This window comes from Schistocerca serialis, chromosome 1, assembly GCF_023864345.2.
Source record: "Schistocerca serialis cubense isolate TAMUIC-IGC-003099 chromosome 1, iqSchSeri2.2, whole genome shotgun sequence".
Taxonomy (NCBI): domain Eukaryota; kingdom Metazoa; phylum Arthropoda; class Insecta; order Orthoptera; family Acrididae; genus Schistocerca; species Schistocerca serialis.
In genome coordinates this window covers 687,404,182-687,427,193 of record NC_064638.1, presented here as the reverse complement: position 1 = coordinate 687,427,193, position 23,012 = coordinate 687,404,182, and the positions used below count along the sequence as shown (strand labels likewise).

At 46.4% G+C, this 23,012-nt stretch overlaps 1 protein-coding gene across 1 annotated transcript; it reads right to left on the bottom strand.

The window, feature by feature from the left end:
• Positions 1 to 20,945, bottom strand: LOC126425273 (facilitated trehalose transporter Tret1-like). The gene is made up of 3 exons (XM_050088278.1): positions 20,868 to 20,945; positions 10,362 to 11,383; positions 1 to 2,474 (listed from the first exon to the last, which is right to left on the bottom strand). The coding sequence occupies exons 1-3, from the start codon at positions 20,917 to 20,919 to the stop codon at positions 2,136 to 2,138; spliced, it is 1,413 nt and encodes a 470-aa protein (XP_049944235.1). The 5' UTR covers positions 20,920 to 20,945; the 3' UTR covers positions 1 to 2,135.
• Positions 20,946 to 23,012: the final 2,067 nt, after the last annotated feature.

Here is a 23,012-nt window from a genome sequence, read left to right as displayed (position 1 = left end):
GGAAGTAATGGCGGTAATATATAACTAGAAAAGCGCTTCGTAATTTGAAAACAGGGCGGACATAACCGATAGTCGTATCAAAGAATTTCTGCACCGCTGCTCTTATCCGCTTGTTTCGTTACTATGCAGTACATGCAAATACACACTTAGACAGCTAATTAGAGATTACTTTCCTTCCTGAAAGAGCATTAGTGACAAATTTAATTTCTAAGACTGGGGCTTTACGTATAAATCACAGTTTCCAGCCTAGAAGCATCGACGGGTAAAAGAAATGCTGTGCCCTGTGCCCAACTTCAAGGAAGACTTACTATTGTTAAAAATTTTCAAAATTCCATTCCTGTCATACGTGGCGGGCACCTTATCGATGCAAGTGTCTGCTGTTTTCTTTTAAACGTATACTTGTCATATGCACTGCCAGAAAAACAAAATTAGTGCACCTAGTAACAGGGTGTTGATTTTCATCCGACGACGGCATATGCCACCTGGGGGCAGTAGATGTACTGATAATTGTTTCAAGGTCCGCCAACAGGTAGGGTAGCGTCATAGCTACCAGTGCGCCATCTGTGCCTACTCTTTATTAGGGAACGCTCGCAGCCAGAAGGGTTGGGTTGCTTTGGGGGAAGAGACCAAACAGCGAGGTCATCGGACTCATCGGATTAGGGAAGGATGGGGAAGGTGCCCTGTCAAAGGAACCATCCCGGAACTTGCCTGAAGCGATTTAGGGAAATCACGAAAAACCTAAATCAGGATGGCCGGACGCAGGATTGAACCGTCGTCCTCCCGATTGGGAGTCCAGTGTGCTAACCACTGCGCCACCTCGCTCGGTCATTCAGAAGGCTCAGTGCGGTGCAAACATGTGAAGTAAGCAGGCAACCGTGCCATGGGGTCGCACTCGTGCTTCCTACGCCCAGCTGAGCGATTTTGAGAGGCGTCAAACTGTGGCCTGTCGAGAAGCATAGTGGTCCTTTCGGAGAACTGACACACAAGCTAGACGTGCTGTGTCAGTCGTACAACGATGTTGGCATCAGTGGTCACGTGAACACTGTCACACACGCAGACGATGTTCTGGACGCCCACGCAGCACAGACGCCCGCCAGAGTCGCCGTTTTGCAAGGGCAGCAGTGGCAAATCGAAAAGATGCCACAGCACATTCAAAAGGGCTTCTGAACCCAGACGTGTCGACACGAACTGTTACAAGCGGTTATTACCAGAGGGGCTAGGGAACGCGTAACTGTAGCCCGTCTTCCACTCAGGGCGCAGCATCGATACGCACGACTCGATGGGTGCTGTCAGGGGATCACTTGAAAGGTGAAATGGCACGCTGTGGTCTTCAGCGATTAAAGCAGATTCTGCCTGCACGTAAGTGGTGGTCGTTTACACGTACGACGTAGGTAGGCTTAGTGAGCGCTGTTTCGTAAAGAGCATTGGCTCAAGGCACAACAGCCCCACCCCAGGCCTTATAGTCTGGGATGCGATAAGCTACAACTCCGCCATTGTGTTTCTGGAGGGGACGCTAACCAGCATTCGGTAAGTACAGAATGTTGTTAGACCCATTCTTTTGCCGCTCTTGCAATAGAAAGGCGATGTGTTGTTCCAGCAGGGTAATGCCCGTCCACACACTGCCCGTGAAACTCAACATGGTCTGCAAGATGTGCAGCAACTTCCCTGACCAGCACCATCTCCGGACTTGTCTCTAATGGAGCACGTGTGGGATATGAAGGGATGAGGAGTGACTCACGCGACTCATCAACCAACCACTGTCACACAACTACTTCAACAGCCCGAGTAGGCGTGGCATAACGTATCCCAGGACAGTATTCGCCATTTGTACAATCGACCGTATGCCTGAGTCATCACCTGCATTGTCACCCGTGGAGTCTACACAACATACCAATGTGGGTGTTGCAGCATGGGTCGACATTGGTACCTCAAAACCGCTTGTACTAACGATCTGTAAATGTAATCATTTCATGTACTTCATATGGACTGTTGCAATAATTAATATTGAGTGAACTGGAAACCTCTAAAAGGGTGTACTAATTTTTTTTCTGGCAGTATGTTTATATGTAGACAGTCTCCAACAGATGGAAACGAATAGACTACTACGCTCCATACTTGATTGTTCCTTATCTCGTTTAAGGGGTTGTATGATGACCTTTGGTTTTCTCGTTCACGACTTCCGTGGGGACGCTGCTTTCCATGAGTTCATTTATCTCGCTGAAGGTCTGCCCCTTGGTCTCTGGGATGAGCAGGAAGACGTAGAGAGCTCCGCACAGGGAGATAACGGCGAAGCCCCAGAAGACCCAGTGGGTGCCGAGCGCGGCGGACACCGGCTGGAACGACATCTTGGTGGCGAAGCCCACCACGCCCAGCGCCGCAGTCACCACCGAGGACGCCACACCCTTCACCGACACGTGGAATATCTCCCCGACGACGACGAAGAAGGCTGCCCCGAGACCCAGGGCATACGACGCCTGTAAAAGAGAAGAAAAATCATATTGCCGATGATCTACATGTACACCTCGCAAGGGATCTTACCGTGTGTAGTGGAGAGTATTTAGTGTACCACTAACGTGTTCTCCCCTTTACTTTCCAGTCGCGAAGGGTTCGGGGGAAGAACAATTTCTGCTAAGCCTCTATGTGAGCTCTAATCTCTTTAAATTTACCTTTACCGTCCTGTCTCGAGATATACACTCCTGGAAATTGAAATAAGAACACCGTGAATTCATTGTCCCAGGAAGGGGAAACTTTATTGACACATTCCTGGGGTCAGATACATCACATGATCACACTGACAGAACCACAGGCACATAGACACAGGCAACAGAGCATGCACAATGTCGGCACTAGTACAGTGTATATCCACCTTTCGCAGCAATGCAGGCTGCTATTCTCCCATGGAGACGATCGTAGAGATGCTGGATGTAGTCCTGTGGAACGGCTTGCCATGCCATTTCCACCTGGCGCCTCAGTTGGACCAGCGTTCGTGCTGGACGTGCAGACCGCGTGAGACGACGCTTCATCCAGTCCCAAACATGCTCAATGGGGGACAGATCCGGAGATCTTGCTGGCCAGGGTAGTTGACTTACACCTTCTAGAGCACGTTGGGTGGCACGGGATACATGCGGACGTGCATTGTCCTGTTGGAACAGCAAGTTCCCTTGCCGGTCTAGGAATGGTAGAACGATGGGTTCGATGACGGTTTGGATGTACCGTGCACTATTCAGTGTCTCCTCGACGATCACCAGTGGTGTACGGCCAGTGTAGGAGATCGCTCCCCACACCATGATGCCGGGTGTTGGCCCTGTGTGCCTCGGTCGTATGCAGTCCTGATTGTGGCGCTCACCTGCACGGCGCCAAACACGCATACGACCATCATTGGCACCAAGGCAGAAGCGACTCTCATCGCTGAAGACGACACGTCTCCATTCGTCCCTCCATTCACGCCTGTCGCGACACCACTGGAGGCGGGCTGCACGATGTTGGGGCGTGAGCGGAAGACGGCCTAACGGTGTGCGGGACCGTAGCCCAGCTTCATGGAGACGGTTGCGAATGGTCCTCGCCGATACCCCAGGAGCAACAGTGTCCCTAATTTGCTGGGAAGTGGCGGTGCGGTCCCCTACGGCACTGCGTAGGATCCTACGGTCTTGGCGTGCATCCGTGCGTCGCTGCGGTCCGGTCCCAGGTCGACGGGCACGTGCACCTTCCGCCGACCACTGGCGACAACATCGATGTACTGTGGAGACCTCACGCCCCACGTGTTGAGCAATTCGGCGGTACGTCCACCCGGCCTCCCGCATACCCACTATACTCCCTCGCTCAAAGTCCGTCAACTGCACATACGGTTCACGTCCACGCTGTCGCGGCATGCTACCAGTGTTAAAGACTGCGATGGAGCACCGTATGCCACGGCAAACTGGCTGACACTGACGGCGGCGGTGCACAAATGCTGCGCAGCTAGCGCCATTCGACGGCCAACACCGTGGTTCCTGGTGTGTCCGCTGTGCCGTGTGTGTGATCATTGCTTGTACAGCCCTCTCGCAGTGTCCGGAGCAAGTATGGTGGGTCTGACACACCGGTGTCAATGTGTTCTTTTTTCCATTTCCAGGAGTGTACGTAGAGGGCAGTAATATACACTGAGAGGACAAAAGCCATGGACAGCAATGTGCTTACATACAGATGGCGGTACTCAAGGTAAATGGGTGGTGCATTGACGGAGCTGTCATTTGCACTCTGGTAATTTGTGTGAAAAGTTTTCCGACGTGGTTATGGCCGCACAACGGGAATTAACATACTTTGAATGCGGAGTGGTAGTTGGAGCTAGAAGCATGGGACATCCCATTTCGGAAATCGTTGGGGAATCCAACATTTCGAAATCCACAGTGCCAAGAGTGTGCCGAGAATTTCAGCCATTACTTTTCACAAGATAACGTAACGAACGACGGCTTCACTCAGCGACCGAGTTCAGCAGCGTTTTGCATAGAGTTGTCAGTCTTAACAGACAGTCAACTCTGCATCAAATAACCGCAGAAATCAAAGTGGGACGTACGATGAACGTATCAGTTAGGACAATGGACGAAATTTGGCGTCAATGGGCTGTGGCAGCAGATGACCAACACTTCACCAACAGTAAGGTATCGCCTGCAGCGCCTCCTTGGGCTGGTGATCATAAATGTTAGGCCACAAACGACTGGAAAACAGCGGTGTGGTCAGATGAGTCCAGATTTCAGTTGGTAGGAGCTGATGGTAGGGCTCGAGTGTGGCGCAGACCCCACGAAACCATGGACCCAAGATGTCAACAAGGTATTGTGCAAGCTGGTGGTGGCTCTGCAGCTGTGTGAGCTGGTCCATCTGAACTGATCATCGACGGGAAATGGTTATGTTTGACTTTCTGGAGACCATTTGCAGCTATTCATAGACTTCATGTTTCCAATCAAGGATGGAACTTGTATGGACGACAATGCGCGATGTCATATGGCCACAATTGCTCGCGATTGGTTCGAAGAACATTCTGGACAGTTTGGGCGAATGATTTGGCTCCCAGTATCGCCCGGAACGAAGCCTATCGATCATTTATGGGCGATAATGGAGTGGTCTGTTCGTGCACAAAATCCTGCATCTGCTATACTTTCGCAGTTAAGGACGGCTATAGAGGTAGCATGGCTCAATATTTCTGCCGGGGATTTCCAACGATTTTTTGAGTCCATGCCACGTCGAACTGCTGTACTACGCCGGACAAAAGGAGGTCTGACGAGATATAAGGAGCTATTTCATGACTTTTGTGGCCTCAGTGTATTGGATTACTCTTCAAGGAGTGTACGGTCTGTCAGCTTTGAAAGTAAAAAAAGACCGTCATGCAAAACGCCTCTGTACAACTTCTGCCACTGTAAGTACCTGAGCGTTTCACAGACGCTTTCAAATGGTTCAAATGGCTCTAAGCACTGTGGGACTTAACTGCTGAGGTCATCAGTCCCTTAGACTTAGAACTACTTAAACCTAACTAACCTAAGTACATCACACACATCCATACCCGAGGCAGGATTCGAACCTGCGACCGTAGCAGCAGCGCGGTTCCGGACTGAAGCGCCTAGAACCGCTCAGCCACAGCGGCCGGCTCCCAGACGCTTTCGCCTTTACTAAATGTACCTGTAACGCAACGCACAGTTCTTCTTAGGATCTTCTTTTTATCCTCTGTGAATCTTGTTTCGTTACGGGTCCGAGCATCATTAAAAATCGACCTAATGAAGTTTTGTAAGATACCTACATTTCCTGAGGATTCGTCCAGGGAATGTCAGGCTGCAATTTCCTTACCTACAAATAGTATTATGTGGTCGTTCCTCTTTAAATCACTTCGTACGTACGCACACTCCTAGGTGTCTCATGTAAGTGACTGCTTCCTGTAATAGTTATGCGATCGGGTTGTTATTGTGTATTAGGTCTTGCTACTTATTTATGCTCAATACCTTACATTTATGTTGAGGGTGGACTGTCAGTCCTTGCAAAAAAGTCTCTCCGCTGCAGATCGTCCTACATTTCGCTACAATTTTCTGCATTTCCGCTTCTCTGTATACGTCACCACCGCCGCGAAATGCCTCGTGGGACTTCCGACGTTAGCACGTAGGCCATATACCGTCTCTCCTAATAGTCGTCAGGCGCTTTTTCTTCGATGCTTCTGGAGGTACCTGCAACTTCACTTTTGCAGTGTGCAGCTGGAGTCAGCCCACACAAAAACTGTTCGTCACTTCTTTCACGCTCCGCCCAGTGGCGACGGAAAGCGTCGATTTGCTTCCCGCTACACGGCACTGGGCGTCGCTTGAAAGAAGTGATCAGTGATATTTGTTTGGGCTGCCTCCAGCTGTACATTGAAAACACGAAATTGTAGATATCTGGCGGAAGACCAGAGACAACCTAATGCGAGGTAAAAAGTTTTCGTGTAGCCAGGATCGGCGGCCATTTGTTTAGCCATGAACGACTGCCTTACCAGAGCTATATGCTACAGTTTATTAAGCAAGGTCTGAGTAACGAACCGGAGCTCCCGGCCAGGCAAGAAGTGCGAACTGATTAATTTCTTTTGCAAAACATTTTAATTGAGCTTCAATGACCAGCTAATGGCACCATTTATATGTGCACTGTTCTGGTTTTGCGCGCAAAAACAGTCATCCTCGTTTGGATTTTACGTGCAGAAACATTCACCCTTAAATAATTCCGGACTGGAACGGGACTGACGGCTCAAATTTGGTCCACCGGTATATCAGACCTTGGCCTAAGATCACTGTTTGAAAAAATCTACTTTTGTTCCGATTTTATGTCCAAAAGCAGGTTTTTCTGGGAGGTTTTTAAAGCACTCCATTAATATGTTCAACCTTGTACGAATCGGTTCAAATTTTACACGAAAGTAGGTAAATGGATAAAGTAAAAACGAAATTTTTGTATCCAATAATCTTGATCCGTTGTCGAGAAACGATGGTTTGAAAAATCGAACTCAATGGAGCACGTAAAATTCGTTCTTAAGTGAACTGAATGCGCGGAAGCGGTTTAAAGTCAATCAAATAAAACTGAAAACTCGCTTTCAAAAATCTAGCTTCATTCGGATTTTATGGGCAAAATATTTTTTTTTTTTTTACCCATGCCACTTCTGTTTCAAACTTGTGTTAATCGGTACTGATTTTGTAACAAGGTAGAGAGATACAAGTAATCAGTAGGCGTCATGTTCTTCAGTGAAAACTTTATCCGTTGTGACGATATAGCAGTCTAAAGTTGTACATGTAATGCCAGTAAAATCCGGTTTCACGCGAATCGCACGTGCTGAGAGTTTTTAAAGTTACACAGATAATAAAAAATACACTCCCACGGTAACTGTAAGAAGCATTTGCAAAAATCCTCCATTGTTCGGGTTTTACGTGCGAAAAACAAGTTCTTCTGGGAGGTTTTTGAACTTGCACTTAAAACTGTGTTTTGTAAAAATGTGTTACATTTTAAGCGCTGCATTTGGATATAATTTAAAAAAATTGTTATTACAGTTGACTATTGTTTCGTTAAGATTTTATTCACCAGTGGCTTAAAATCAACGAATAATCTTTCGACGTGAATAAAAAATGCGTGCACCAGACCAGAACTACGTCCAAACCTGTACAAAACGATACATTGTTTAATGCAGCAGTTAAGTCTTTATCGATGACCATGGAGCAAATTAAAATAACCCGAGAACTGCAGTAAAAATAATTGTCAGAAAAAAGGTCACCTTATTTCTAAGAATAGAAAATGTTTTACTGCGTTTTTCTTTAAAAAATGCAATGCTGGATTATCCAAAGGATCGTATAAAGAATTTCAACAATGTACAGCGTACAGTTCATTGTTTACAGCCGTCTGAATTCGTCAGTGCGTCGAGTGCGATTGAAAATGGAGAAAACAGAATTTCTCGCTATTATTAACATTTTCATTTGAAGGTTTGGAGTGCCTCACAAATCAAAACGGTATTGGATGAAGTCGATGCGGATTCTGCATCGTCATAGAAGACCATTTACTTCTGGATTAATGAACTGAAACGTGGACGGACAAGCATTGAAGACGAAGCGCGCTATGACCGTCCAGTTGAGGTCGCCATAAAGGAAATCATTGACAAAATCCATGACACGGTAATGCAAGACCGTTGAATAAAAATTCGTGCCATTTCTGAGACTGTAAGCATTTCAACTGACCGAATGGATAATATCCTGTACGGAGAACTGGCTATGAAAAAACTGTGCGAGGTGGGTGCCGCAGTTGCTCACAGCCGACCAAAAGCACATCCGGCACAACATTTCAGTGCAATATCTGGCGATATTTAACTGCAATCCGCAAAAATTTTTTGCATCGGTTTGTGACTGTTGATGAAACCTGGATTCATCATTACACATCAGAGTCAAAGCGGGAGTCAAAGCAATGGACAAAGGCTGGTGAAAGTGCGCCGAAGAAGGCAAGGATCATTCTATCAGCTGATAAGGTGATGGCCACTGTTTTTTGGGATTCCCAAGGAGTAATTCTTATGAATGACTTGAAAAAAAGCAGAATCGTAACATGCTTGATTGTTGAATCATCTGACACCTAATTTGGCTTAAAAGCGCTATTTCAGCAGAACAGTGCACCATACCATACATCAGCAATAAAAATGGCGAAAATGCATGGACTGGACTTTGAATTGGTCCCTCATCCACCCTGTTCACCATACTTAGCCCTAAGTGACATATTTCGGTTCCCCAATTTGAAACTCTGGCTTCGTGGGAAGAAATTTTGGTCAAATGAGGAAGTGATATTTGCAATTAACGAGTATTTTGCAGAGTATGACAGAACTTATTTTTCCGATGGGATGAAAAAGCTGGAGGATCGCTGGACCAATTGCAAATCCCTTAAATGAGACTATGTCGAGAAGTAAGGTGAGTTGCTTACGAAACCAACATTTTTTTTCGCGTTTTCATCAGACCTATCAAACAACCCACGTACGTTGTCTTCAGTGTTGGAAAGAATGCTATGCCGTAATACTGCGAGCTCAAGAACTTGACATGCCCACAATATTAGAGGGTTTGGCAGCCCTCACTGAGATGTTGTTCCCGTAATATTGCTTGTACGGCTTTCTTTCCAACATTGAAGGTAACGTAGTAATATGAGCATTGTTGTAGAATTTTGGAACACGTCTTATGTTCGAGTATAATGACTTTTCTGGAGACTAGAAATCTACTCTGTAGGGATCAGCATGGGTTTCGAAAAAGACGATCGTGTGAAACCCAGCTCGCGTTATTCGTCCACGAGACTCAGAGGGCCATAGACACTGGTTCACAGGTAGATTCCGTGGTGCTTGACTTCCGCAAGGCGTTTGATACAGTTCCCCACAGTCGTTTAATGAACAAAGTAAGAGCATATGGACTATCAGATCAATTGTGTGATTGGATTGAGGAGTTCCTAGATAACAGAACCCAGCATGTCATTGTCAATGGAGAGAAGTCTTCCGAAGTAAGAGTGGTTTCAGGTGTGCAGCAGGGGAGTGTCGGAGAACCGTTGCTATTCACAATATATATAAATGACCTTGTGGATAACATAGGAAGTTCACTGAGGCCTTTTGCGGTTGATGCTGTGGTATATCGAAAGAAAGAGAGATGCCTTATCATTTAGCTACAATATAGCAAGTCAGCTTCTGGAAGCAGTTAATTCCATAAATTATCTGGGAGTACGCATTAGGAGTGATTTAAAATGGAATGTTGATCGTCGGTAAAGCAGATGCCAGACTGAGATTCATTGGAAGGATCCTAAGGAAATGGAATCCCAAAACAAAGGAAGTAGGTTACAGTACACTTGTTCGCCCACTGCTTGAATACTGCTCACCAGTGTGGGATCCGTAACAGATAGGGTTGATAGAAGAGATAGATCCAACGGAGAGCAGCGCGCTTCGTTACAGGATCATTTAGTAATCGCGAAAGCGTTTCGGAGATGATAGATAAACGCCAGCGGAAGACTCTGCAGGAGAGACGCTCAGCAGCTCGGTACGGGCTTTTGTTGAAGTTTCGAGAACATACCTTCACCGAGGAGTCAAGCAGTATATTGCTCGCTCCTACGTGTATCTCGCGAAGTGACCATGAGGATAAAGTCAGAGAGAGTAGAGTCCACACAGAGGCATACCGACAATCTTCCTTTCTACGAACAGTACGAGACAGGAATAGAAGGGAGAACCGATAGAGGTACTCAAGGTACCCTCCGCCACACACCGTCAGGTGGCTTGCGGAGTATGGATGTAGATGTACATGTAGATGGCACTCAAAGTGGGAGTCTTTCTTGTCGTCTGTCTTACAAAGAGGTGTCACAGTAAGGTTTGTCTGTGTTATTGGTGATACCTGGAAAGCTGTTAGGCCTGTGAGCGGCAGCCAGTAGAGGGCAGACATGTCCACGTGCTGGGCGTCGGCGAGGAAGAAGTAGACGCCGAGGGCCGCCATGGAGACGGCGCAGCCGACGAAGCCGCATATGAGGAGTGGCCGGCGGCCCGCCCGGTCCACCAGCGCCGATGCCGACACGCTGGCGACCAGCTGCACCGCGGCCACGATGATGGAGCTCACGTCCGAGTCGATGGAGCTGCCGCTGCGGTTGAAGATCTCTGTGGAGAACGCCACCAGCGCCTGAGACCCGGTCCCCAGGTACAGCACCGTCAGACCCACCACCAGCAGCAGCGTCCGCCGGTGGACGGCGTTGAAGACGATATCTCTGAAAGAACCCTGCGTCTGCCGCTTCTGCTGTATGGCTTTGTGCATTTCCCGCAGCTCCGCCTCCAGATCCGTGTTCGCGCGCAGCCGGGCCAGCGTGTCCTTCGCGTCACCCTCTTTCTTGCGCAGCAGCAGGAAGTACGGAGATTCGGGCACCCAGAGGAAGGTCAGCACGAAGAGAGCCGGCAGTACCAACCCCGCGTAGGAGGCGCCCGTCACCGAGAGGAAGGGCCCGGTGCACATGATGTACAGGTTCCCGCTGTTCATCATGATCATGAAGAGCGCGGCCAGCGCGCCCCGGATGTGGGTCTGTGCCACTTCGGACACGTACAGGTGCGGCACCGAGAGCGCTATGCCGGAGCCGATGCTGCCGATGATGCGGGCGGCGAGCAGCATCTCGAAGGAGGAGACGAAGGCGACCATCAGCCAGAAGACGGCGAACGGCGCGGCGGCGAGCAGCAGCAGCCACTTGCGGCCCAGCCGGTCTATGGTGAGGGCCACCAGCGGCACGGCGATCAGCGTCGTCAGCGAGTTGATGGACGCCAGCCACGAGGCCTGCTCCAGAGTGATCGGCACCGGCGAATCGGCCGCCTCCAGCTTCGGCAGCGTCGGCGCTGGCCACCCCAGGAACGCCCCTTGCATGGCCACGCTCAGCGACGCTGTCAGGGGCAGGGAAGAGCCACACAAAAATGTTAATGGCGACCCAGGCAGGATCAACGCCGCAAAATTAAAAACTGTAATCTATGAGAATGATTTCTCAAGTCTAGTAAGTTTCTATGAAAGAATGGAACACTTTTGTTGCGCCTTCATGGCTGCTAAGCCTAATTATTCCAAGCATCGTATAACGAATTTCAACAATGTACAGTGTACATTTCGTTATTGAGAGCCTTCTGAGTTGGTCAGCCGGCCGAGGTGGCCGAGCGGTTCTAGGCGCTACAGTCTGGAACCGCGTGACTGCTACGGTCGCAGGTTCGAATCCTGCCTCGGGCATGGGTGTGTGTGATGTCCTTAGGTTAATTAGGTTTAAGTAGTTCTAAGTTATAGGGGACTGATGACCTCAGAAGTTAAGTCCCATTGTGCTCAGAGCCAGTTTTTGAGCTGGTCAGCGGGTCAACTGTGATTGAAAGTGGAGAAAACCGAGTTTCATGCTCTTATTAATCATGCTATTTTGTCTGAAAATGACATGGTAAAACCGTGGCTGTGTACAATTATTGTAGGTTAATTCTTACAAAGAAGAAGACAGCAACCAGCCACTATTAATACTGCTGTTTATTTAAGTAAATAGCGCCTTTAACGGTTTTGAACAGGCAAGTTCATCATCAGACGGCTGTTCACATGATTTCCAAGATACACTTTACATTATTGTCCGTTTTCGATTTTTATTCTTCCACCGTGGCGAAGTATTTTTGGTGTGTTGTGTGAATTTTCGACGGCAACAACACACCAAAAACATACTACTGCCCATTAAAATTGCTACGCCAAAAAAAATGCAGATGATAAACGGGTATTCATTGGACAAATATATTATACTAGAACTGACATGTGATTACATTTTCACGCAATTTGGGTGCATAGATCCTGAGAAATCAGTACCCAGAACAACCACCTTCGGCAGCAATAACGGCCTTGATGGTTGTCGTCTTGCAAACGTCCCCATCTGTTGACTTAGGGATCGAGACGTGGCTGCACGATCCGTTACAGCCGTGCGGATAAGATGCCTGTCATCTCAACTGCTAGTGATACGAGGACGTTGGGATCCAGCACGGCGTTCCGTATTACCCTCCTGAACCCACCAATTCCATATTCTGCTAACAGTCAGTGGATCTCGACCAATGCGAGCAGCAATGTCGCGATACGATAAATCGCAATCACGATAGGCTACAATCCGACCTTTATCAAAGTCGCAAAAGTGATGGTACCTTGCACGAGGCATCACAAGAAAGTTTTACCAGGTAACGCCGGTCGACTGCTGTTTGTGTATGAGAAATCGGTTGTAAACTTTGTGAGCACGTTTTAGGTGTCACCACCGGCGCCAACCTTGTTTGAGTGCTCTGTAAAGCTAATCATTTGCATATCACAGCATCTTCTTCCTGTCGGTTAAATTTCGCGTCTGTAGCCCTTCATCTTCGTGGTGTAGCAATTTTAATGGCCAGTAGTGTACTTCGCCTCAGTGGAAGAATAAAAATCGAAAACGGACGATACTGTAAAGTGTATCTTGGAAATCATGTGAACAGCCGTCTAATGATGACCTTGCCAGTTTGAAACCGGTAACGGCGCTATTTAACTAAATAAATAGCAGTATTAATAGTGGCTGGTTGCTGTCTTCTTCTTTGTAAGAATTAACCTACACCTTATTAATCATTTTCATTTCAAAGGTTGACCAACCGCACAATTCAAAACGGAAATGGATTGATGACCGCAGCATGTCGGTCGAAATGTCGGCAATTTATATGTTTAGTACTTTACAATGACGCAGTCCAATACAAAAAATTTTTTTATTTGTAATTACACCCGCTGTGGAGGCCTATGAACTTATATCAGAATTGGATGAAATTCACGCGGACTCTTCATCGTCGTTGAGGACTATTTAACAATTGGTTCATGACTTTAAACGTGGTCAGACAAGCACTGAAGACGAAGCCCTCTCTGGACGTCCAGTTGAGTTGACCACAAAGGAAACAGTTGACGCAATCCATGATATGGTGACGCGAGACCGCTGAATAAAAATACGTGAGGTTCGTGAGACCAGGCATCTAAGTTGAGTGAGCAAACAGTATAGTACACGGAGAACTGACTATGAGGAAGCTGAAGAAACTGTTTCGGTATATTGATAATTTTTACTTTATGGACCGTCTGACTGCAACTGAATGAAACACAATTTTCGTGCCATTTTCGCCTTTATTTTCTGCAAGGCATCTTCAGTGGCAAGTTGCGTGGACGATTTTCTACATATTACGCTCCTGTTTAATTTTTCGTGTTGTTCCTCTTCTTATAAATGCCAATTTGCAGTTTTCCCCCCACATATCACAGCACAAGGAACTGAACACTTGTTTCGATGCAATTATCAATATACAGTGGTATTACACGCAACTGAGGAAGACAGGACTACAAAAGGTGAAGATGTGAAGAAACTTTGTGCGAGATGGGTGCCGCGATTGCTCACATTCGACCAAAAGCGCCTCTGGCATAACAATTTAACATAATGTCTGACGATGTTTCATCTCATTTCGCAAGACTTTTTGCGCCGACTTGTGGCTATTGAAGAAACCTAGATCCATAACTTCACGGCAGATTCAAAACGGCAGTTAAAACAATGGTCTATAGCTGGTGAAAGTGCACCAAACAAGAGAAAGCTCATTGGTCAACTAGGTAAAGTGGTGGGCACTGTTCTTTTGAGATTTCCAAAGAATATTCCTCATAGATTACTTGGAAAAAGGTAGAACCATAACTGTTTCCTTTAATGCTTCATTGTAGAATTCTTTTAAACTTGGGTTGGCTGAAAAAAGACCAAGGCTGGCACTCAAAGAGATGCTCCTTCACTAGGACAATGCACCATCCCACACATTAGCGATAACATTCGTCAAAGTACATAAATGGGGCTTTGAATTTCTAACTTACCCAACCTATTCATCAAACTTAGTCCCAAGGGATTTCTTCCAGTACCCTAACTTGAAATTTTGCCTCCCCGTGAAGAAATCTTCATCGAATGAGGAAGTGATAGTTGCAGTAACGAGTATTTTACAGAGTTTGACAGAACTTATTTTTCTAGTGGGACCAAATGTATTTCTCTCAAAGAAGGCCATGTCGAGAAGAAAGGTGAGTTGTTACCTTTGGGAATCGTCTGCTTACAGCAGAATTAAGATCATGTGTGCGTCTGACCAGGTCACTGACACCACGACACCACCAAGCATGGATACTCTGGTGCCGTGAGAGAATTGACCGGCCAATGGAATTGTGCCGTGTTGCCTTCAGTGGTGAGAGAAGGTTCTGTCAGTTTTCGACTGATGAACACACATGTGTATGGCGTAGACCTGGTGAGCAGCCTGTTCTAGAGAGCATTCGTAACCCTCATCCCAGTCTTTATAGCGCGGGCAGTATCAGTTACAACTGAGGTCACATTTGGTGTTTCTGCAGGGTACTGTTATCCCCTTGCTACTGTCATGTCTTCGACAGGAAGGTGATGTAATTTTTCAGCGGGATAAGGAGCTACAACGTGCTCTTCGTGGTGTGCAACAACTGTCCTGGCCATCTCTCGTCATTTGAACACGTATGGGACGTCATCGAATGTGGGAACTTACTCATTCTCCAGGGCCTATAGGCACCATTACGGAATTGCAGCAAAAGGTGCAAGATGCTTGGGACAATGTGTCGCAGGATGACATCCGGCACCTTTCTGATCATTTGCAAGTGAGAATACACGTCTGCGTCCCCTTAGTGCTCTTTAGTCTCTTCGTTAAAGATGCTCCCTCAAAAAAGTGAAGGGGATAGTAGCCTGCTAAGTACTGCGTACTTTGAAGGACCTTTGAAAGGAAATTAACAGGCTAACTTAGCAGCCGAGGGGCCTGGAACAGTGACAGTGTGCCATTCTCGTACAGGCCGTAAGGGTGGTTGGGGGTGAGGGACTATAGCTGCAGACGGTTAAACCAGCTATCTATAGTCGCATTCCTCCTCCTGACCAGAACAGAAGCAAGGTGACGACAACCCGCCTCTAAACAAATATAAGGATGCTTATAAATGGCTTTTTGCTCTGGTGGGAGGATTCACCCATTTATAGTGCCTGCGACGAGAACATTTGGGCATATCACATGTTAGTGGACTGCATTTTATGTTGTGACCAGAGAGCAGCCGTAAATTTAACTGGGAACCGAAGCTCCAGTTTAGCTGACGGCGAGATGTATAGAAATGAAATAGTGTAAGCAAACCACCCACCGTTAATTATTCTGTTTGTTAGAGAATAGCGCTGTTGCCAGTCTAGAACCGACAGACAACTCTTCACACTTATCTTGTGCTGTTGTGGTCTTCAGTATGAAGACTGGTTTGACGAAGCTCTCCACACTTAGTCTATCCTGTTGAAGACTCTTCGTTTCTGCCCAAGACCTGCAACCTACATCCAGAATGCAACGCCGGCCGGGGTGGCCGAGCGGTTCTAGGCGCTACAGTCTGGAACCGCGCGACCGCTACGGTCGCAGGTTCGAATCCTGCCTCGGGCATGGATGTGTGTGATGTCCTTAGTTAGGTTTAAGTAGTTCTAAGTTCTAGGGGACTGATGAGCTCAGAAATTAAGTCCCATAGTGCTCAGAGCCAGAATGCAATGAACATCCATTTGAACCTGTTTACTGTAGTCATGCCTTAACCCACCTATGCAATCACTCAGTTTTCTACCATTACCAAGCTGGTTAATCTTTCGTGTCTCCCTACGTGTCCTGTCAACGGATTCCTTCTTTTAATTAAGTTTTGCCATACATTTGCGTTCTAGCCAATGCGATTCACTACCTCTTCGTTACTTAGTTATCAGATCTATCCATCTAACCCTCAGATTTCTTCTATAGCACCACACTTCAGAAGTTTGTATTCTTTTTATATCGGTACGGATTATCGTCCATTTTTCACTTCCGTATAAGATTAAACCCCAGACAAATACCTTCAAAACAGACATCCTAACACAGATTTGTATTCTTTGTTTACAATAAAGCCTTTTATCACTGTTTAAAGCCTGCATTTTATCCTTTTTCTTCAGCTGTTGCCAGTTACCTTGATACCCAAGTAGGAAATAGTGACTCGTTTCCTGATCTACTTCCTTCAGTGTACTTCACGCGTAGTGCTGACTGTACGATGTCATCTGTTTCCAGTTCTGGTGAAAGTGTCTTGGAATGGTGGTGCCGTAGAGCAAGGAAGATTGTAGAAAACTGTTGTTTTCTGTTTTATTTATACAAACCTAATGAGTCACAACAACGTAACCAGCTTCTGTTAATACTCGTTGATAAATGAATTCTTTTGTGCTAGTTACACGGAAAACCTACTGTTTTTACAAAGCTGTTTACATTTAACCACAGCAAACAAATGACAACACTCAGCCACACGTTGAGCGCGTCACGTTTCTGATAATCTGGCTGTCCGTATTTAAATCTCAGATAACGAGTGCGTGACTCGTGAAACGCGTAGGTGTTTGGTAACATATGTGTAATATGTTGACTTGTTTACTAAATATACAAAATTAAGTCATCAACCACTACATCTGGTCCACAGGCAAAGGCAAAGTCCAGGAGCGCTCAACCCGTGAACAGGCTTTTGGCGTAGCTGCATGCAGAGTGGAGTATTTCCTTCGGCGCGGCATTACATCCCCGGTAGTCAGTTTGATAGCGGGCTGAGTGGAGGAACTAGAACGAGGAAAACTGCCCGCTCCTACCCGGATTGAACCCGGGACCCACGCGGCCGCAGTCTAGCGCTCTACCCGCTAGACCACCACGGCTACTTTTTCCCGAAAGATCGATAATATTACAACTGTTCTAACTCGTTCAGCTCTATGAAAACAGAGAAAAAACGGATTTTGTGTTTTAACGGCGGCCCTTGCAATAAGACAGATTGGAAGCAGATGACGTCATACGTGTTTAGCACCATTCAACTGTCTTAAGGTACGTGTAAACAGCCGTCTAAGGCGAACCGAAACTGGTAACGGCAATACATGTTAATAAATAGGGAATAACAACAGTAACTGGCTACTGTTTTTCCTATCTGTAAGAATCCATGCCTTTTTTCACTAAGTCGCAGTCTCATAAAGACACGTATTGTAAAAAAAACGTTAAAAGGTTTGTTTAGTATTAAAATTTTGTGCTCGAGGCTTGTTTTTCGTCTAACCAGCGCAATTAATACTTCGTAGTGAGTGATAGCCTATTGAAAATTCTCTTATCGCCGAGTATCTGCCACGGTTACTCTTACTGCTCAGTTCTACAAAGGCGTCTTTATCTGTTGTACAGTGACTGATCGGCATCAGCTCCACAGACATTAACATAAGTCGCAAATCACATCATTAATATTACGATTGAAGGAATGTTGAAAAACATTTGATTCCACGAGAGATGGAAGTCTGTACATTTAAGTTCATAATCTCACGGCTGAGATAAAGAATTAGAAGCTTGTCAGTGCTATGACAATCTGACGTGATCGAGTGGCTGGTCTGCTGGGTTGTACAGACTTTTTTTTGCTTTTCATCAGTCTTCTGATTGTTTTGTGCGCGATCTGCTACGAATTCCTCTTCTGTCTTCAGAGCAAACACACGAGAAGTGAGTGTTGTACCAACAATGATATTTAACAGCATGTCAACTGAATTAAAGGTACATTCTGAAACCACTTTTTCAAAAATCGAACATGAAGGCATAAGCAAGAAACATACTGTTTTAATTCACACGTGTTATTATATCACTTTAATTAGAGGCGAAATATGCTGTTCTTATCGGTCAGATACATTAAGAAATTAAACAAAGCTACGATCAACGAGAAAGTTGGTTTTACCCCAATATTGATTTACAAGGCTGTTGGAGAACGTATGCACTGATTCTGTAATCACAGAAAACGAAACGCGGTAAAACTTAATGTTTTCCCACATAAACAAAGAACCGTCGAAATGACAGGAAAACAAATCTTTTGGGATTTCCGGCAATCGAATATCAAAGCTTCGTATTTTTAGTCTTACACCTGCGGCTCATCGATATGACACTAACACGCGCCACAAATGCTGCTCCATACAGCACGCTTAAAAACTGCAGACTAACTGGACTAGAATAACTACTATACATGGGTAGAAGAATTTACCTACCTTGGAAGCAAAATCACAAGGGGTGGTAGAAGCCGGAAAGAAATTATGAACAGAATACAACAGGCCAAAATTGCATTTAATCTGAGGAGGAACTTACTCACCAGCCTCTTCGAGGTAGCGATGAAGTGGGGATTTTACCGTACGACTATTTCGACTGTGTACCATGAATATCAGGGATCCGGTAAAAAATCAAATCTTCCACATCGCTGCAGCCGGAAAAAGATCCTGCAAGAACGAGAGCAACAACGACTGAAGAGAATCGTTCAACGTGATAGAAGTGCAAACCTTCCGCAAATTGCTGCAGATTTCAATGTTGGGCCATCAATAAATGTCAGCGTGCGAACTATTCAACGAAACATAATCGATATGAGCTTTCAGAGCCGAATACCCACTCGTATACCCTTGATGACTGCACGTCACAAAGCTTTACGCCCCGCGTGGGCCTGTCAGCACCGTCATTTTACTGTTGATGATTGAAAACGTGTTGCCTGGTCGGACTAGTCTCTCTTCAAATTGTACAGAGCGGATGGACGTGTGCGGGTATGGAGACAACCTTATGAATCCATGAACGCTGCATGCCAGCAGGGGATTGTTCAAGCTGGTGGAGGCTCTGTAATGGTGTGGGGCGTATGCAGTTGGAGTGATACGGGACCCGTGATACGTCTAGATACAACTCTGACACGTGACACGCACGTAAGCATCCTGTGTGATCACCTGCATCATTCGTCTCTTCATTCCGACGGACTTGGTTAATTCCAGCAGCACAATGCGACACTCCACACGTCCAGAATTGTTATAGAGTGGCTCCAGGAACACTCTTCTGGCCACCAAACTCCCCAGACATGAACATTATTGAGCATATCTGGGATGCCTTGCAACGTGCTGTTCAGAAGAGATCTCCACCCCCTCGTACTCCAACGGATTTATGGACAGCCCTGCAGGATTCATGGTGTCATTTCCCTCCAGCAGTACTTCAGACATTAATCGAGTCGATGCCACGTTGTGTTGCGGCACTTCTGCGTGCTGGCGGGAGCCCTACACGATATTAGGCAGGTGTACTAGTTTCTTTAGCTCTTCAGTGTATTTACTTTTAGGGCCTCTTTTTATGAACTTTCTCTTTTCAAGCCAATCGCAAACAACTGTGGCCCGATGACATGGCGCTTTATCATCCATAAAAATTCCGTCGTCGCTCGGGAACATGAAGTCCATGAATGGTTGAAAATGGTTGAAAATGGTCTCCAAGCAGCCAGACATAACCATTTCCAGTCAATGATGTGTTCAGTCGGACCAGAGGACGCAGTTCATTCCATGCAACCACAGCTCACACCATTGTGGAGTCAACACCAGCTTGCACAGTGCCGTGTTGACATCTTGGATCCATGGCTTCATGGGGTCTGCGCCACACTCGAACCCAACCATCAGTCTTACCAACTGACCAGGCCACTGTTTTTCAGTCGTCTGCGGCCAACCGATATGTTCACGAGCCCAGGAAGGGCGCTGCGGGCGATGTCGTGCTGCTAGCAAAGGCACTCGCGTCAGTCGTCTGCTGCCATAGCTCATTAAGGCCGAATTTCGCCGCATGCTCTCAAAGTATACGTTATTCGTACGACCAACACTGATTTCTGCGGCTATTTCGCGCAATGTTGCTCGTCTTTTAGCACTGACAAATCTACGCAAACGCAACTGTTCTCAGTCTTTAAGTGAAGTGCCGTCGGTGAGAGGTAATGCCTGAAATTTGGTTTTCTCGGGACCCTTTAACACTGAATCTCGCAATACTGTATGCCCTTACGATTTCCGAAATGGAACGCCCCATGCGTCTAACTCCAACTACCACTCCACGTCAAAGTCTGTTTACTTCCCGTCGCGCGGCCATAATGGCGTCAGAAACCTTTCCGAATGAATCACTGAGTATGAATGATAGCTCCGCCAATGCATTGCCCTTTTGTACCCTGTGTACGCGGTACTCCCGCTTTCGGCGTATGTGCAAATCGCTATTTCATGATCTTCGTCACCTCAGTGTGCATGGACATCAATTCTTTCATCGTGCGTTTTCTGGAGTCCCCGTTTCTTCCTAAGACGTCCACACAAACTGGAGAAAACACCACTCAAGCGCAAATATCTCTCCTTATCGATGAACGAGCTATTTACTACATGTGACAGGCAGGTGGCGCACTTTCTTCTCTCGTTAAAACTAATTCACTTTACTACATACTTGTAACTGAAGAGGAAGCTACAAACGGAGCCTGCATTCGATTCCGTATTAGGAGCAGAACTTCTGTGAAAGCAGTATCCACGCTGTCGGTGGTCAGCGGAGGCCTGGACCAGCTCACCTGAGATGGCAGCGAAGTACTGCATGTAGCGACCGCCGCACGCCGCCCGCATGGCCTCTGCTGTTGGAATACTTGATGTCCGCGGCGGCAACGACTGGCGGCATTCGCACTGACCTGCCGCTGATATAAGCGGCCTTCGCCATCTACATACGACGTACACAGATAACCACTCCACCACTACCACTTTGTTTCCGTAATGATAACAACGTCGGTGTGCAATATGCACTTGACCAGCTTCACTTGTTTTGTGACTTCAGTCGGTCCGGTCTCCATTGACTAGCGCCCCCCCCCCCCCCCTCCCCGCCACAACTTTAACAGCAGATGTAAAGCAAACTAAACTTAGGACTAAAGCGTAGATCGGTGTCCACTGAAATACTTCTGGAAGTTAACAGTACAACGTAAGTTGCAGAACAAAATCCGTTGATATAACTAGCAAAGTGATTCACTAATGTGTCCGAGATTCGAAATGGGGTTGTGTGATGAACCTGCCGATACAGGATTTCAGTTCTGTCTCGTAACGATACGCGCAGTATTAGCCGAGCGGTCTCAGGCGCAGCAGTCATGGACTGTGCGGCTGGTCCCGGCGGAGGTTCGAGTCCTCCCTCGGGCATGGGTGTGTGTGTTTGTACTTAGGATAATTTAAGTTAAGTAGCGTGTAAGCTTTGAGACTGATGACCTTAGCAGTTAAGTCCCGTAAGATTTCACACCATTTGAACATTTCTCGTAACGATATGAGGATGTTATGCGTGACAACGTCAATTTTGCAATACATATCCGAACCCTGACAATAGTTGTCTATAGTCTGATTAATATTACTTGATAGTTGACACTTCACGCGTTGGAGTTGGTTCTCTCCAATCAGAGCGCTCGACGTCCCTCCCGAACCGTTCGCCGTTGCCAAATTGACGCAACAATTACTCGGTTGAGTTCCAGTTCCTTGTCTGGATTTCTTTCTAGATGTGTTTGGACCCCGGATCCTGGCACTGGCCCTTTTCTTTCGTATTTCATCACACATGATAAAAAACACACACACAAAAAAACGATGCTAACAAAATAAACACGCTTCACGCACAGCACTAACAAAACACTACAGGATCCTTCCGCACAAGGTGCAATTCAGCTACACGTATACAGTTATTATGATCGCAGAGATGGACTTACATTAGATAAGCTTCACATGACGTTGTGTGATGCCGAGTTTTTATAGGCTGCAATTAATCGTTCGACTCGGTCATCAGAGTCATAAATACGATTCTACCCGCTGTAATGGCGTAGAACAATGGTTAGCTGATAAACTTGACGTGTGGAAGGTCGAAGGTTTGAACGTCGTCTGATGCAGTGGATTTCTTTTATTTTTCTAAATCTAACCAAAAGACTTTATTATTTTTATTCAATTAATTGGTTTAAATGTAACTTTCCAAATTTATAATACTTTGCCATCATTTTCATCATCCCACAGACTTTTTTCTGTGCTCTTATTGCCGGCCGCGGTGGCCGAGCGGCTCTAGGCTCTTCAGTCCAGAACCGCGCGACTGCTACGGTCGCAGGTTCGAATCCTGCCTCGGGCATGGATGTATGTGATGTCCTTTGGTTAGTTAGGTTTAAGTATTTCTAAGTTCTAGGGGACTGCTGACCCCCGATGTTAAGTCCCATAGTGCTCAGAGCTATTTGAACCATTTTTAGTGCTCTTATTTTTCTTCCTGTCATTCTATTTTCGTTTGGAATCTGCTTATGTCACCTACAATCTGCACCAGGTGCCTACCAGGCCCGCTAATAGGCTGCTAAAGCAGCAGTCCGTTTAGCCAGAGTGAAGATAGTTTCAGATAACAAAGTACTCCGAAAACTTACAGTGTGCTTTTACCGTTGAAGCTGAAATTTTTCTGTCATGAGTTTGATCGTAGAGGTTAGCTGTAATCGCTGTTAACAAAGCGATCGAATTTTAATTCTGCCGCAGATTGTTGACCGCAGTTTTCTCAGATACTTTGCGCATCAGATGTTGTGGTTAGCTTAGGTCATGACTTCAGTTCAGGGCTACAAAACCCGTTGTCTGCCGCAGTTTCGTCATTGGTCACTTAAAATCAGCTGTCGACAGAGCATCTCACATTTACGTCATACCTCGCGGCGGCCACTTCCCATATTACTTCG

Bases quoted from the DNA above. Each gene is read 5' to 3' on its own strand.
- LOC126425273 (XM_050088278.1), bottom strand. From the start codon at position 20,919: ATGCGGGCGGCGTGCGGCGGTCGCTACATGCAGTACTTCGCTGCCATC. The intron at 11,384-20,867 runs GTGAGCTGGTCC...TGCCCCTGACAG, and splicing joins GTACTTCGCTGCCATCTCAG to CGTCGCTGAGCGTGGCCATG. The intron at 2,475-10,361 runs GTATCACCAATA...TCTCTTTTACAG, and splicing joins CAGGCCTAACAGCTTTCCAG to GCGTCGTATGCCCTGGGTCT.